At 37.0% G+C, this 16,895-nt stretch overlaps 1 protein-coding gene across 1 annotated transcript in view; it reads left to right on the plus strand.

The window, feature by feature from the left end:
• LOC124789996 (protein lifeguard 4-like) overlaps positions 1-16,536 on the plus strand; it is a 28,825-nt gene extending 12,289 nt beyond the window's left edge. The window contains exons 3-7 of the mRNA XM_047257539.1: positions 2,291-2,399; positions 2,823-2,928; positions 6,022-6,173; positions 15,440-15,572; positions 15,676-16,536. Of these exons, the coding sequence (XP_047113495.1) occupies positions 2,291-2,399; positions 2,823-2,928; positions 6,022-6,173; positions 15,440-15,572; positions 15,676-15,795 (620 nt within the window). The 3' untranslated portion in view covers positions 15,796-16,536. The remainder of the gene's footprint in view (positions 1-2,290; positions 2,400-2,822; positions 2,929-6,021; positions 6,174-15,439; positions 15,573-15,675) is intronic.
• The last annotated feature ends 359 nt before the right edge of the window (positions 16,537-16,895 follow it).

Here is a 16,895-nt window from a genome sequence, read left to right on the forward strand (position 1 = left end):
TTCGGAGCATGCTTGGTAAAGCACTTTGTTGTTAAAACAACTTTCAGGTTGATGAAAGCTGTACTAAGTAAAAGCAAAGTCTACTTGCTTCATAAATAATTATTTTTCAATAATTTCGCATGAAAGTATTACTGAGAAGTAAAGGGAAAAGAAAAGGGTTAGGTTTAATGTTCTGTTAATTAAAAGGGCCACAAACTCAGATTGGGCAGAGGTGGGAAAGAGTCAGACATAGACTTTTCAGAGCAATTATCTGTGCATTTGCCTTATATTATTAAGGCAAACAGAGGAAACTTAACTGTGGATAAATGACGATGTTGAACCCCATTCCTCCCAAATGAGAGCGTAGTGCATCAATCACTGCACCACCTTGTGTGGTGTGTTATTCAGTTGGCAATATTTGTTACACATTGAGAAAAGTTTGTATTTTGCATTTTGTAATGTATGAGGGTAAGTCAGTTATCATCCACAGTTTGGTTATATTTTTGTTTATTATGGTAGTACTGTCATCTTAGGTTGGTGACACATGCTTTTATTTGTTGTTATATCTTTGCTATCTTCAAGTTGCTAGGTTGGTTTCATTATCGCTGCCGTGCTGTTATTCACGGCTGCTCCACTGTCGATTTGCACCAAAGAAGAGCAGTGTTCAGTAATCCGTTTTTTGTGGTCAGATGGCATATCGGGCCAAAATTCATCGAAGACTTTCGATACAATATGGGAACAGTGTTTTGCCACAACAGAGTGTCTACAAATGGATTGAAAAATTCCAAAATGGTCGCACAAGTGTTACGCACGATGAAGGACCTGGATGACCATTTACCTCCACAAATGAAAAAACCATTGAGTGTCCACGTGAAATGATTCTCTTTGACAGACGATTAACTATTAACAAGGTGGCACATCGTCTGCAAATTAGTCGTGGTGCTGCCTACAAAATCATCCAGACAGACTTGGGGTTGATAAAATTTGTGCAAGATGGGTCCCAAAACAACTCACACAGTTGCATAAACAAACACACTTGGACATCTGCAAAAAACATTTGGATTGCTATGGTAACGAAGGGGGTAACTTCTTAGACAGGATTATTACTGGTGACAGAACATGAATCCATCATTACGAGCCAAAGAGTAAATGGCAGAGTATAAACATCCAAATTCGCCATGCAAGAAAAAGTTTAAGACCCAACCGGTCTGCAGGAAAACTGATGCTTATGGTTTTTTGGGATGCACAAGGTCCAGTACTGGAACATTATGGGGAAAGGGGCACAACAATAAACAGTGTACATCACTGTGAGATGCTTACTGCCGGGATAAAGCCTGCAATTCAAAGCACATGCCAAGGATTGCTGTCAAAAGGTGTTGCATTGTTGCATGACAATGCCTGTCCGCATACTTCTGCCCACACTGTTGAAACACTTCAGAAACTCAAATTTGAAGTACTGTATCATCCTCTATATAATCCCGATCTTGCCCATTCTGACTATCACTTGTTTGGTCCACTCAAACAGGCATTAAGGGGCCGTCGATTTGCCTCGGACGAAGCAGTGAAAGAAGCGGTGCATTCCTGGCACGCAGCTCAACTGAGAACCTTCTTTTATGAGGGCATCAGAAAGCTTGTACGACAGTGGACCAAGTGTGTTGAAACACAAGGAGACTATGTTGAAAAATGGTGTTCTTGTAAGTTCCCTATTTGATTACAATAAAATTTTATAACTACTTTGCGGATAATAATTGACTTACCCTCGTAGGTAGACATAGAATGTTGAAATTCTTTGTGCCTTCCATTATGCAGGAATTTTCAATTAGAGGTGCTTTTTAGGGTGCATACAGTGATTCATGCTTTGAATCTAGGAAAGTTTCATTCTTCTTGTAAGGAGAGAATGAACTTTCAAATGTAAACCTAGCCATTATTCTAATAAATGCCATACTCTCTTCTACCTTAATGTTTTCAGACTAGATAAAAAAATTGTCCCTCACGCATATTTTTACCTACACACTCACCTGGCAAGGAAACAAATCCATTTATTACCATTAGACTAATAGATAATGTAAACAGGATATGACTTGGTGTACTGGGAGCCTGAATTCGTATTCATAGTCTTGTGTTCAAAAACAATGTTGATTTCTTGTTCTTACCTGTAATTTGTGCGGTGGAAGATATTAAGGGGTAATTTCAATGTCTGCGGTGTAAAGACTTTGGCAGTCATGATTCTAAAACAGTTTCTCAGTGTTTAGTCCATCACTGAAACAGCCAGTCACTTATCACGTTGTACTGAACCGTAATTTCTTTACAGGCTTCCTGCGCAAAGTCTATGGGTTACTCACAGGCCAGTTGTTGATCACTGTTGTTGTTGCAACTGTTTGTATGACAAGTCCACCAGTTCGTGCAGCTGTTCACAATAAGTGAGTAACTGAATAATCTCTTTTACTCAGTTTGTAACTGTATTAATGTTCTGTAGTGAAATAAGAAAACATTTAACCAAGTGAACAGAATAACATATGATAAATGAAAATCTGTGGTATATAATCAAAGATAAAAAAATATCATGTACCTGATAACACTGGATGTAGTTGTCATTTTGTCATTAAGCAACACAACTGTTCAGAAATTCACCTTCACAAACTGCCTAATGTTACCATACTGCTCTTTTGTTAATGGACCATAGTGTTTAAAACATTGGCTTCAAGGCCAAATGGTAAAGTGTTTTTCATTTTTAACACACATTAAACATCTGATAAAACTATTTAGGTTATTATTTCATAGGCAAACATATATTCAAACAAAATTTAAGAATTTACTTATATATATGGTTCCTTCTTTCACAGTGACTGGCTGTTATCAATTGCCTTTATTCTAAGCCTTGTAATCCTTGTGGCTTTACATATCAAGAAGAGAGAAACGCCAACAAACTTCATATTACTAGGCTGCTTTGTAAGTAAAAATCTTCCAAATTCTAATGTACTTCCTTTTATGTGAATGTAGCTCAGTTTCTATAAGGTATGTGGAATTTATGTACAATATTTAACATTTGTTGCATTGTTGCAAATTGTCATTGCATTTTTTGGTAATATAATATTGTAAATAAAATAAGTTTTAAAGTTGAATAAGAAGTACACTATTTTTGTTCTATTAATTTTTATTTCAAAGTAGTTTTTGGCTTATTAGACCATCATCGGGAAACAACTGACTGGTGTCGGAAAGGACCGTAGTTCTTAGGTAACCAAACATTATAAGCAAAGATACAGTCACTTGCATTGTATTGTGCATCAGACTTGTTTCTTAACACTAAATTATACTTTACACAATGGACAATTTTAAGTACAATAAATAATTAAACTGCCCAATATTACGGGTTAAATGGCTATAATGCTAAATTTTGTGAGGTTTTGACATTGGCTGAGAAACTGTTAAACTGATCACTCTTCATTTATGTTGTGCAACAAACATATTTTTTAACATTGTAAACTAAAATTTTGGCAATGGACATTATTATACAGACTAATTAAAATACATAGTCTTACAATATTACAGGTTACATTGTTACAATGCCATAGTTTTTGAGGTCATGACATTGATTGAGAACTATCTAACTGATCACTATTAACTTATGCCGTGCAGCAAACAGTTGTTTCCTGATGAAGGCCTAATAAACCAAAAACTAGTTCGAAATACACAAAAATCATAGTACTTGTTTTTCAATGTTGTATATGAAATTGTTCTACCAAGAAGTAATGGAAGAATCCATATATAATAAAAATTACACCTTACAATGGGAGGGATATTTTCAAGTAAAAGTGAGATTTAAATGAGCAATTGGGGTGGTGGGTATGAAGTGTTTTTGATATGATGCACATCAGCAAATTATTCATAGGTTTTGTTAGAAATGTTTCGCAGCTGCGAAAAGTTGCTCTTTGTCTGTAGGTTTTACATTTGTCATTGTGTCATGAACAATTTTGAAATACACCTGTAATATGAGACTGTGTTTTTAAGCCTAGAAATGTCATGAATGTTATTCTAGCTTATTGGCCACACTTGAAAAGTAATGTCTGTATCTAATGAAAACATATATAGAAAATTCTAATGTTTATTTTTTTTTTTTTTTTTTTTATTTTTTTTTTTTTTTAAAAAAAAAAGAGTGGAGTATGTAAACTATTCTTTACTTCCTTACATACCAGCCCCATAAGGATTTGTGAAGACACAAGTAACATCTTTGCACCCTCCCCCCCCCCCCCCTCTCCACACACACACACACACACACACACACACACACAGAGGATATGGAAATCTTAATATTTTTTTTGTAGAAAGTACTGTCAGTCTCGCGGCATAGTGATGCGCAGAACTTGAAGACTTAAAAGTATCTGTGTACCCGAATAACACACTCTAAATTATTGCTGTATAGTGGGTGGTTCAGAAAATTGTTTGATTTATCTTCGTCTTCAGTGTGTCGGCAAAAGCTCACCTGTTTTGTAGGTTTTAAGTTCCCGCCTCTTAATAAGGATCAGAACTATTTCTCAAAAAGCAGATAACACAGATCACTGGGAATGAATTTATAGAGTTGCAGAAACTTTATTTACCTTGTGTTGAGGATCTACATTGAAACAAGTTTTTAGAAATTCAGAGTGGAAAAATTAAGATAGGCTGTTATTCAGTTTGAAGGTGAGCTGCTAAGATGTGAGCAGTCACAATGAAGTAGAATGAAGCTATCTGCTTATCTGACAGTAAATGCTGCAATGACAGGAGGGTGGACAGATGGACATGTTAGAATATTCCATGAAGTGACTAGATGTAAGCCATCAAAAAGGTGGGGGGTTAGTGGTTCAGAAGGCTCCTGAGGTGAGTGAATGCAGGAATAAATCTACATATAGGAAAGAAAGGTCAAGAAAAGTGTCAGTGGCAAATACAAATACAAATACATCTATCATGGAAACTATTTGCATAAAAAAGTCAAAAAAAAGGAGAATGCTATTCTTTAAAAAAATGCAGTATCAGTTTTATTAAATTTTCATGTTTGACCTAGACCAAATTTGAGAATCCTGTAACTAAATATGCTGCTCAGTATTGAGTTTTACTTGTACCCTGCCCCTCCCCCTGTACCTGGTCGTGCAATTTCTCTACTTGGTTTCCTGCTTCCCCTGTGCTAATTGCAGCATGTTTCCATGTTCTCACTCATGTCACTCCATCAGTCTCATTTTCCTGGGTTCATATTTTGTTCCATTTGTATTTGTTTCTGTTGTTACATATCTTATACATCCCTTTTATTATACCCCCTCTTATCGTTCCTTTCGTTTGTTTGTCTTTTATCATTTCCTCTACTACTTTGTGGAGTTTTCAAGTGTTGAATGACTAGTTTTTCATTTAATACATAATGATACAGATATAAATATTTAAATTTTGAAATTCATTCTTTCATATTAATCTGAAACCTTCATTTTATGTTATCAACATCAGTACACAAAATTTTATGATCTTTTCCTTTTAATACCAGTAAACAAACATTGGGGACTGGCATCAACTTGTCTGCAGACAAATGATGGGGATAGCACTTAGCAGACTTGAAAGATTAGCAGTAGAAGAATGCGTTAGATAGGAATAAGAATATTTCATCAAGTTGGTTGAAATTCTGAGTTTAGCATCAAGTGAATGTGGTCAGTGCTGAATTGTTTTCACATACATAAAATATTAATGCATACTCTTACGATAATGTGTGTTCCTGTTACAAACATACATTTTCTTCTCTGTCAATCCTGCTATATGTTTAATTAACTTTTTTTGCAAGTTAATTTCTCTTGTTCATTTGTATATTTCCATTTCATTCACTTGAAACACTCTTTAATTACTTTGTGTACCAGTATTGTACCTCCATTATAACTGTTATGTACTTGTCAGGTAGTACCTGTATTTGGTGCTAAAAATCTTACAGAACAATTATCATCATATTTCCTTTGCAGACTTCAGTAAATCATTTTATCAATCGTTTTTACCCAGAAGAGTTTGTTATTGCATCCTTTCTTTTTTTTTCAGACGGTTGTACAAGCCTACACAATTGGTGTAGTGCTGACGTACTTCGAGCAGGCAGTCGTCCTGCAGGCTTTTGTGATCACCTTAGCTGTTGTCGCAGGACTTACAGCTTTCACATTCCAAACAAAGAAGGATTTCTCATTCTTGGGCCTTGGGTAAGTGCTTAGCAACACCGTATCCAACTATACCATATGTTTAAGAAAGAAATGAACATATGTCAAGAGGTGATTGTGTGGTCCACTCCAAAGGGGAAATATCATAAGTACACACATTCTTGTCCGCCCCGATAGCTGACTGGTCAGCATAACGGATTGCCATCCTATGGGCCCGGGTTCGATTCCCGGCTGGGTCGGAGATTTTCTCTGCTCAGGGACTGGGTGTTGTGTTGTCTTCATCATTATTTCATCCCCATCCAGCATGCAGGCCACCCAATGTGGCGTTGAATGTAATAAGACCTGCACCAAGGTGGCCGGACCTGCCCCGCAAGGGGCCAAACGCTCTTTTCCATTTTTTTTTTTTTTTTTTTTTTTATACACATTCTTCACTCAGTCGTTTCACAGATACAGCTCTTTGAGGCTGTCAGGAGTGGGGATGTTTCAAGCATTATTACATTAATAGATTATTACTAATTTCCAAGTTCAACATTCTATTAGCATAACAGCATTTGTCCCTCTGTGCTGCAAGATGGCACTTTTAAGTAAGAGTTATAAAAGTGAATTGACAGTAAAAGAAACAAGCAATGATATGTTGGTACAGAATCACCTGCACCATGGTCTTTCCTTATAAATCGGAATACCTACCTTCAAAACCACAGAGAAAAGAGTTTTATGTCCACATGACAGTGGACAATAGTAGTGGTTCATACTATAATACCTTGACATACATTTTCATACTAAAATAATATAAATAGGCCATGACTGACTTACTGCATACATTGAGATCAATAAAAAATATGTAGAAAATCAGTTACAACCTTGCTTGGTTGACTCAGTTGTCATCACTAAATATTATGAAGATCTTACAGTTGTACGTACAAGAGAAACATAACCTTTTACATTAGTACTTGCTACTTGTAAGGGGCTAAAATGTTCTCTCTGCATCATCTGCAAATAAAATAGACAACAGACTGCACTTACAGAATAAATGGAGGTGTGGCAGAATTAATTTTTGGTTTATAAAGATCACCCACACTGTGAAGATGATAAATGACTAAAGACAAGTAACACAGGAAGATCAATGTAATGTCATTTTCTTCAATTACGATATAAGATAACATTGACTGAGTGTTGACTGTTATTCTCACATTTTTGTATGTGTTCATTGCAGGCCAAATAGCACAAAATTTTTAATATTGCTTGTCAAAGTAATTCGGTAGTTCCAGTGGAACATGTGTGGACCACAGTGCTTTGGTATACCAAGAGAAGAAGAAATTATGCTGGGTTGAACAAAGGACCGTGAGAGCCAACCAGTGGTACCCCACAAAAAAATCAAATGACCAGAGAATTATTCACTCAAAACCATAGCGGTATAAGACGTCACACTTGATCTGCCAAAGGCGTTGTCCAAAAGAAGAGGATGGAGGGGCAGACAAAGTCTCTGTAAAACCTATTGCCCTTGTGATGGGAAAAGTGCCCCTAAAACTCAGAAGAATCAACAATGCTCAACAGTGTGAGGATGCAGAAGGCAGTGGAAACCACTGCATAAAGACACGGAATATCTATCCCTAGGATATGTGGCCTGTAATTGAAAAAGCGTCGTGATTATCTCTCTATTGGTAGATGATTCCAAATTAGTTTCCCATATGAATCTTCTGAAGGAGACTGCCAAGGGGAACGTAAACTTAAGAAGAAGAAAAATTGAATAACTAATTAAAGGGTAACATACCAAGGGTCAGGGTGCTGTATGTCAGAATAAGGAAGCCAGAAAATTTGAAACAGAAAAAGCAAAGGCTCAGTTTATGTTTAATGAGAGTTACTGAAGTGAAATGGAAGGAAGATAAGGATTTCTGTTCAGACAAATATAGGATAACTTCAACAGCAACAGAAAATGGTACAGTGGGAGTAGGATTGGTTACAAATAGAAAAACACGGCAAAGAGTGAGTTACTCTGAACAGTTTAGTCTAGAGTTGGTTACCGCAGAACTGACAGCAAACAAATGTCAACAACAATATGCAGAAAATTATGTGAAGGAAATACAAGGGAAAATTAAATGAAAATGAGACAAATGGGAAAAAAAAAACAAGTAAATTGTTTGTTATTTCAAAGGTAATCACTGTAACTGTTAATGCATTTATCCTACTGTGAGACAAGGTGGTCAGTGCCCATATTACCGAGGTTTTTCAGAGTACACTGCAGAAGTTTCGCTGAGAAGCCCTTGCACATCATCTATACAGTCTCGATCCCTCCGCATCTGATTTCCATATTTTTGGTACCCTGAAGAAAGATGTTTATGGCCAAGGATACTATCGTGGTTCGTAGGCATCTGCAAGCTTTTTTTCCATGAAGGCATTGACCATCTTGTTTCACAGTGGGATAAATGTATTAGCAATTATGCCAATTACTTTTGAAATAGTAAACAGTATGCTTACTTTTTTCTGTCTGTCTCACTTTCATTTAACTGTCACTCAAATACGAGTATACTGATGGGATAATTCAGTTTTTAAAAGGAGCCGATTATGTAATAATCAGTGGCGATTGGAATGTGGTAACAGGGAAGAGAATAGGAAAAAGAGTTATGGGAGAATGTCGGCTTGATAGTAAAAATGAAACTAGTCCCACATTCAGATCTCCAGGAGGGTACTGCCAAAGGAGAACATGAGAAAAAGATTGAATTACCAACAAAGGAACACTGTTTGAATAACCAACAAAGGAATAACGTTCGACAAGTCAGGGCATGGAATGACAGAAGTTTGAACGTGGTAGGGAACCTAGAAAATATGAGAAGAGAAATGTTAAGGCTCAATCTAGCAGAAAATGGTTTAGTGGGGGGTAGGTTTCATTATGAATGGGAAGGTAAGGCAGAGTGTGAGTTACTGTGAATAGTTCAGTGGTAGGGTTGTTATCAACAGCAAACCAACACCGACAATGGTAGTTTAGGTATACATCCCGATGTCACACGTTGAAGATGGAGAGAGAGAGAGAGAGAGAGAGAGAGAGAGAGAGAGAGAGAGAGAGAGAATATATGAGGATACTGAATCGGCGATTCACTGCACAGAGGGAGATGAAACTCTTAATAGTCATGGCGAACTGGAATGTGTTTGTAAGGGAAGGAGTAGAAGAAGGGTTACAGGCCAATATGGGATTGGTACTAGGAATAATAGAGGAGAAAGACTAATTGAGTTCTGCAATAAATTTCGGCTGGTACTAGTGAATAGTCTGATCAAGAATCACAAGAGACGGAGGTATACTAGGAAAAGGCCAGGAGATATGGAAAGACTTCAGTTAGATTACATCATAGTCAGGCAGAGATTCCAAAATCAAATACTGGATTGTAAAGCATACCCACGAACAGATATAGACTCAGATAACAATTTAGTAGTGATGAACAATAGGCTGAAGTTTAAGAGGCTAGTCAGGAAGAATCAGTGTGCAAAGAAGTGGGATGCAGAAGCACTAAGGAATAAAGAGTTCTCTAAGGCTATAGATACTGTGATAAGGAATAGCTCAGGAGGCAGTTCAATTGAAGAGGAATGGACATCTCTAAAAATGGTAACCACAGAATTTGGAAAGGAAATCATAGGAACAAGGAAGGTAACTGAGAAGAAACCATGGATAACAGAAGAAATGCTTCAGTTGATGGATGAAAGAAGGAAGTAAAAAAATGTTCAGGGAAATTAAGGAATACATAAATACAAGTCAGATAGGAATGCAATAAATCGGGCGTTCAGGCAAGCTAAGGCAAAATGGCTGCATGAAAAATGTCAAGAGAGAGAAAAAGAAATGATTGTTGGAAGAAGTGACTCGCCATATATGAAAGCCAGTACAGCCCTCGGTGAAATTGAAAACAAGTGTGGCGACATTAAGAGTGTAATGGGGATATTCCACTGTTAAATGCAGAGGAGAGAGTGGGTAGGTGGAAAGAGTGCTTAGAAGTCCTATCTTAAAACATGATAAAAAAAGAAACAGGGGTCAATATAGAAGAGATAGAGGATCCAGTATTAGAATTGGAATTTAAAAGAGCTTTGGAAGAATTAAGATTGAATAAGGTGGAAGGGTTATGTAACATTCCGTCTGAATTTCTAAAATCGTTGGTGGAGGTGGTAAAAAAGTTTGTGTGTAGAATGTGAGAGACTAGCGATATACTGTAAAACTTTCAGAAAACATAATCCACGCAATTCTGACAATTGCAAGGGCTGAGAAGTGTGAGAATCATCACACAATCAGATTAACAGCTCATGCATCCAAGTTGCTGACAACAATAATGTACAGAAAAATGGAAAAGAAAATTGAGGATGCATTGGATGACAATCAGTTTGGCTTTAGGAAAGGCAAGGGCATTAGAGAGGCAGATCTGGCATTGCGATTGATAGTGGAAGCAAGACTAAAGAAAAATTAGGACACATTCATAGCATTTGTCTACCTAGAAATAGTGTTCAAGAGGGGAAGACTAAGAACGAAGTGCTCAAGTTAAAAATGGTATAAGTCAGGAATGTAGTCTTCTGCGCTTACTGTTCAATCTATACATTGAAGAAGAAATGACAAAAATAAAAGAAAGATTCAAGAGTGGAATAAAATTAAATGTGGTAGGATATTAGTGATACAGTATGCTGATGACATCGCTATCCTTAGTGAAAGACGTCGCTATCCTTAGTGAAAGTGAAGAAGAATTACAGGATGTGCTGAATGAAATGAATGGTGTAATGAGTGCACAACATGGATTAGGAGTAAGTCAAGGAATTTACAAATATAATGAGAAGTAGGAGAAACGAGAACTGCAAGAAACTTACGATCAGGATTGGTGATCACAAAGTAGGTGAAGTTAAGGAATTGTGCTACCCAGGTAGCAGTGCAAAAAGGGTATTCCTGGCCAAGGGAAATCTACTAATATCAAACATAGACTTTAATTTGAAGAAGAAATTTCTGAGAATGTACATTTGAAGTATGTATTGTATGGTAGTGAAACATGAACTGTGGGAAAACCAGAAAAGAAGAGAATCAAAGCATTTGAGGTGTGGTGCTATGGAAGAATGTTGAAAATTAGGTTGCCCGATAAGGTAAGAAATGAGGAAGTTCTGCACCGAATTTCCAAGGAAAGGAGTATATGGGAAACATTGACAAGAAGAAGGTACAGGATTACAGGGCATCTGTTAGGACTTCAGGAAATAACTACCATAGTACTAGAGTGTGCTGTAGAGGGTAACGTCCAACAAATAATTGAGAACGTATGTTGCAAGTGCTACTCGGAGGTGAATTAGTTGGCACAGGAGAGGAATCTTGACAGGCCACATCAAACCAATCAGATTACTGATGACTCAAAAAAAATGTAAGAATGAGAGAGGAGGAAGACTAACTTAGTTCTGCAATAATTTTCAGGTAGTAATTGCGAATAGACCATTCAAAAATTGTGATAGAAGGAGGTGTACTTGGAAAAGGCTTGGGGGGCTACAGGTAGATTCCTGCTTGATTGTTAGGTGAACACAGGGGCCAATGTAACCTAGATCACAATTTAGCGTTGATAAAATGTAGACTGACCTATAAGAGACTTGCGTGGAAGAAACAGTGTGCAAAGAATTGGGATAGGGAAGTACTCAGGAATGATTAGATGCGTTTGAAGCTCTTGAGGCTGTACACATAGTGATCACGAATGCAACAGTAGACAGTCAGTTGATGAATAATATATGTGTCTGAGAAGGCGTCACCGAAGTTGGACAAACATAGGCACAAGGAAGGTAACTGTGAGGAAATTTGGGCAACAGAGAAAATATTTCAATTGATTGACAAAAGGAGGAAGTATAAAAGTACTCAGAGAAGTTCAGGAATACAGAAATATGTCACAGAGGAATGAAGTAAATAGTAAGTGCAGAGAAGCTCAGGCAGAATGGCTACAGGAAATTGGGGAGAAATTGAGGCAGAAATTGTTGTTGGAAGGACTGATTCAGCATACACAGGGTGTCGCACTCGGAATAGGCTCTACAAACATGTGCAGCAGTTCTGTTGAAATTGCACTGTGTAATTTGTGACATTTGATATGGTTACAGTTCAGCATTGTTTGACACAACAGTGTGTTTCCACACATTACTGTAGCTGGAGCTCACTGTTCAGTGTTTAGTGACAATGTATTACTATTCTGTCAAAGAGGACACGTATGTTGAGGAATAAGATTGCATTACTGGTTCCATGCGAATGTTCGTTGAATGGTTTGGTGACCAGCATATACCATTAAAATGCTGCATACAAGAGTTAGTGAACAAGATGGAGAGCAGTGGAATGGTATTGGATCTTCATGGCAAGGGACGGCCACCATTATTGGAAAAAAACGTGACTGATGTGAAACAACAGTTGTTGGCCTCACCTGCAAAGTCTGTGTGACACTTATTTCACGAATGTGTAATGTCACAGAGCACTTGTCACCAAGTTGCGAAGAAAGCCAGCCTGTATCTAAACTCGTTTACTGTTGTTCAGGTACTGAATGTCAGTGATAAAGACTAAACACACAAAGACAAAACGCATTACATTTTGCCATTGGTTTCAGAAATTCATTGCTCAGAGGCCAGGAATATAGCAATACACATGGTTCTGTGATGAGGAATGATTCCACCTATGTGGCTATGTAAACTCTCAGAATAAACGTTTGTCGTGTAATGAAAATCCACAAGCACTGGTTGAGCAACCCCTGCATTCACAAAAGCTTGTCGTATTCTGTGCGATATCACAGTGTCCCATCTTCAGACCGTGTTTTTTGAGAAAAAAAAGAAAAAGAAAGTAATGATGAAATTAATGATAAACTTAACATCAAACTTGGTGACTGTAAAGTAGATGAAATTAACAAATTCTGCTACCTTATAAAAACTGTAACACATGGCAGATGAAGCAAGTAGTACATAAAAAGCAGATTAGCGCTGGATAAGAGGACATTCCTAGCCAAGAGAAGTCTGATAGAACCGAACATAATCTGAGAAAGAAACTTCTGATGTATGTTTAGGGCACAGCATTACGTGGTAGTGAATCATGAATTCTTGGAAAACTGAAAGTGAAAATCTGCAAAGGAAGGAATGTATGGAAAACACAGGTTAGAAAATGGGATAGGAGGATAGGACATGTTACGACACAATGGGATAACTTCCAAGGCACTAGAGGAATCTGTGGAGTCTAAAAACTGTAGGGGAAGACAGAGATTGGAATACATCAAACAAAAAGCTGAAGACATAAGGTGCAAGCACTACTGTGAGAGGATGAGGTTACCACAAGAGAAGGTTCATTCCAGGCCACATCAAACCAGTCAGAAGACATGATTAAAAATGGCATGCTGTAGTATAACACAGTACTGATTTGAGGTCACAGCTATTGCATTCCTTCTCAAAAAAATGTGTGGTTGTCATAAGGCAGATTGGGATATAGTGCACCAGGCAGTTACACAGGCCCTATTCAAGGGATATTCGTAAAGTTCGTTAGTTACCATCCCGCTAAACATTTTTGGTAATAGCCACAAAATAATCTGAAATTAATTTTTTGTGCATTTTATGAATATTTGGTTTGTTCCTGTGCCTTTCAACATTTGGCTGATAATCAGGCAGTTATTCAGGTTTTGTTAATAAAAGCAAAAAGGCTGGCTAACACTTACCTTCAATAGCTGAAATTGCAGTACTCCCGTAGACACTCTTAAATTAGAGGAAAAAGCTATTCCTAGCTTTCGGTGTTGTCAGATAGTTCCTCTGGATGGAAAGATGGATAGGCTGGGCAGGAGAGGCAGGTCATTCATACTCTGTGATGAGAAGGATCTCCCTGTTGTGAGGACTGTGGGAGACAAAGGGAGAGGCCTCAAAGAGAGTACATGGTAAATATAGTGTATTGGTAAGCACTGTGTCAGCTCCAGTCTAGATGCAATAGGACTGAGTCAAAAGTAAAGATGGATTGAGAGAAAGAGAAGCATTGAGAGGACAGTATGTATCTTCACTTTGCTTTCTTGGATGTGGTCAAGGCTTTTGGCATAATACCCCTTGATCTGATATGGTTTGCCATACATGGTCATGAAGTACCTGAGAAACTAACTGAAATCAGAAATTCAGAAAGTAGGAGCTTTGACGCTACCAAATACTGCAGATTTTGTACTTGCTGCAGAACACAATAAAGACCTTGAATGACATGTCCAAGCCTGGGAGAACTGCCTTGAGCAATCTGGTCCATGCACCACTATAAAGAAGATTGAATACCCATTAACAGATGCAAAAATATACACACAATCAAGATCAACTGCATAGATCTGTCAAACACAAATATGTTAAAATCGCTGCCAAAGGCTCACTTGTTTGAAAAATCACAAACTGCGTTATCAATGCATGGTGTAAATGGTAGAAAACAACAGGTGTGCAATCTGTCCACTTTTCTTGCACGGTGTAGAATGTTGTCTTGCACAAAAGAAGCAGACAGAGATTTGCTTTCATGGAAAACATAATGCTTTACTGGTCATCTGACATGACACTTTGTGATTATGTGACCCATGATGAAATCTGCAGGCAGTACCAAGTGGCACCTAAAACTGAGAAGATGAGGGAAAGTGGTATGGACAAGTACTTTGAGCAGATCAAGAAACAATAGCAAAAGACAGGTTGTCATTTGAAAACAATGACAAACAACCTATTGGGAGACCAAGGCACTGTTGGGCAGATACTCTCCTAGATCTTAAGAGAGGAGGCTCCACCCTGCCCATGTACAAGATTGCACCAAGGGGAAACAGAGAGCCAAATGGGTGAACCTCTGCATCCCAGGACAAAGACTGAGGAGGAGGAGGAAGAGGAAAAAGAAGAAGAAGAAGAAATGGTTCTGCATCATAATCATGACTGTACCTCAGACACACAATGCTCTGTATAATAGTATAAATGTAGTGATGAAAAGACCTGGTGGAATGTGTGTGTGTGTGTGTGTGTGTGTGTGTGTGTGTGTGTGTGTGTGTGTGTGTGTGTTTTTCTATAGCTCATGAGAGGATTCCCTCCAAAAGGTAGCTGATTTACGTCTTGTTTATGTGGCAATCAACAACTGTCTCCATCTGTGTGTGTTGAGAATATCATAGTCACTACCCTAAGCTTTTTTATTTGTTTATTTTTTTAATACTGCCTTTACTTCATTCAACACAGATAAAAAAAACTACATAGCAATATGAACATAAACATTTAAATGATGTTACAAATAAGTTCGTATGACTTGAAATTGGGAGAAACATACCATCCTTGCTAAATGAGTAAGATATAACATTCTCAATTTACAGGTTATTTGCTGGACTGTGTGTTTTAATGGTTGGAGGTCTCCTACAAATATTTATTGGTAGCACAGCTCTTGAGCTTCTTTTGTCTGCTGGTGGAGCCTTCCTCTTCTCACTTTTCATCATTTATGATACACAGGTAAATAAAATTTGCATTCCTATATAGTAATTGTGTGGTTTGATTTGAACTTGGCATTTTGGGAAGGTAATGTACCTGCTATTTGATGCATTTTATGTTGCAGATGCTGATGGAGAAACTGTCTGCTGAAGAGTATATATTGGCCACAATAAATCTTTATCTTGATATTATTAATCTGTTTTTGTATATTTTAAGACTGCTGGAGGCAGCAAGGAGACATTGAGTTACTTGTTAACGGTTGCTCTTTTTCCATGATTTTGACAAGAAACAGTATTTGCTGAGCCATGCCATTCAGCAAATGAAATTTTTGTGGTGGAAAATAATTTTTTTATTCTCGTACCTTGAGATAAAAAAAGCTATTTCACTTCCACAAAAATTTTAACAAATAAATCTCATGTTTCAAGCACATGCGTATATGGAATTTGGAAGTGTGATGGGAAGTTGAGAGAAATTTAAGTGTTTCAGAATATGAAGTAGGTAAGCATTCCACTGTTATAAAGAAATCTTGAATGCTATCCAAACATAAGCTAAATAATCTTTTATCTACATAATCACACAAAAAAAGGAAAATTAAAAAGGGAATTGTGACTAGTGTGATCTTTTGTTGTTGACACTTCTAGGGAATTTTCTGCAAGGATTGCTCTAATTTCATAATAAAAATATTTGTCATGTTACTCTCTTCTTCACATATTTAATTATTTCCAACACATGTATTGTTAGAATATATTTGATGAAATATACTTCAAGCACTTTGAATGGTATCTGAGATAGATATGAAGGGTGGTTGTTCATACATTAAAACAGTGCCTTTGTGCCTGATAGACTACGATTCTAAAATGGGTTTTAAATACATCGTTTGTGATAACAGAAAATATCTTGGTGCACAATGTGAATTAGATATTTTATTGTCTGTTAATAGCAGTATTAATGTACAAAGTGTGAAATAAATTTATTTTTAAATGTTTAACTTTTGTCATTTATTCTATGCCATTCTCAACATAGAACTAGTAAAGTTTTGTTGTGCATAGCTGAGATCTTCCATACACTCAAAGAAAAATAACAAACAATTTTTAATTCAAAGGAATTTGATAAAAGATACTAGATTATTAATACTTTTCAGATTATGTGGAATTATTTCTACAATTCACAGTGCAGGAACAGAATATTTATCTTGATAACATAGTGTACCAATATGGAACATAAAGTTGCAAATATCTTTGTAAAATTTAATAGTATTAATTGATATTATAGCATTAAATAAATAAGAAATGCAATTAAGTTTCATGGTACTGCTTATAGATCTAAAAGCACACTGGAGGAAGA

Source organism: Schistocerca piceifrons, chromosome 3 (genome assembly GCF_021461385.2).
Source record: "Schistocerca piceifrons isolate TAMUIC-IGC-003096 chromosome 3, iqSchPice1.1, whole genome shotgun sequence".
Taxonomy (NCBI): domain Eukaryota; kingdom Metazoa; phylum Arthropoda; class Insecta; order Orthoptera; family Acrididae; genus Schistocerca; species Schistocerca piceifrons.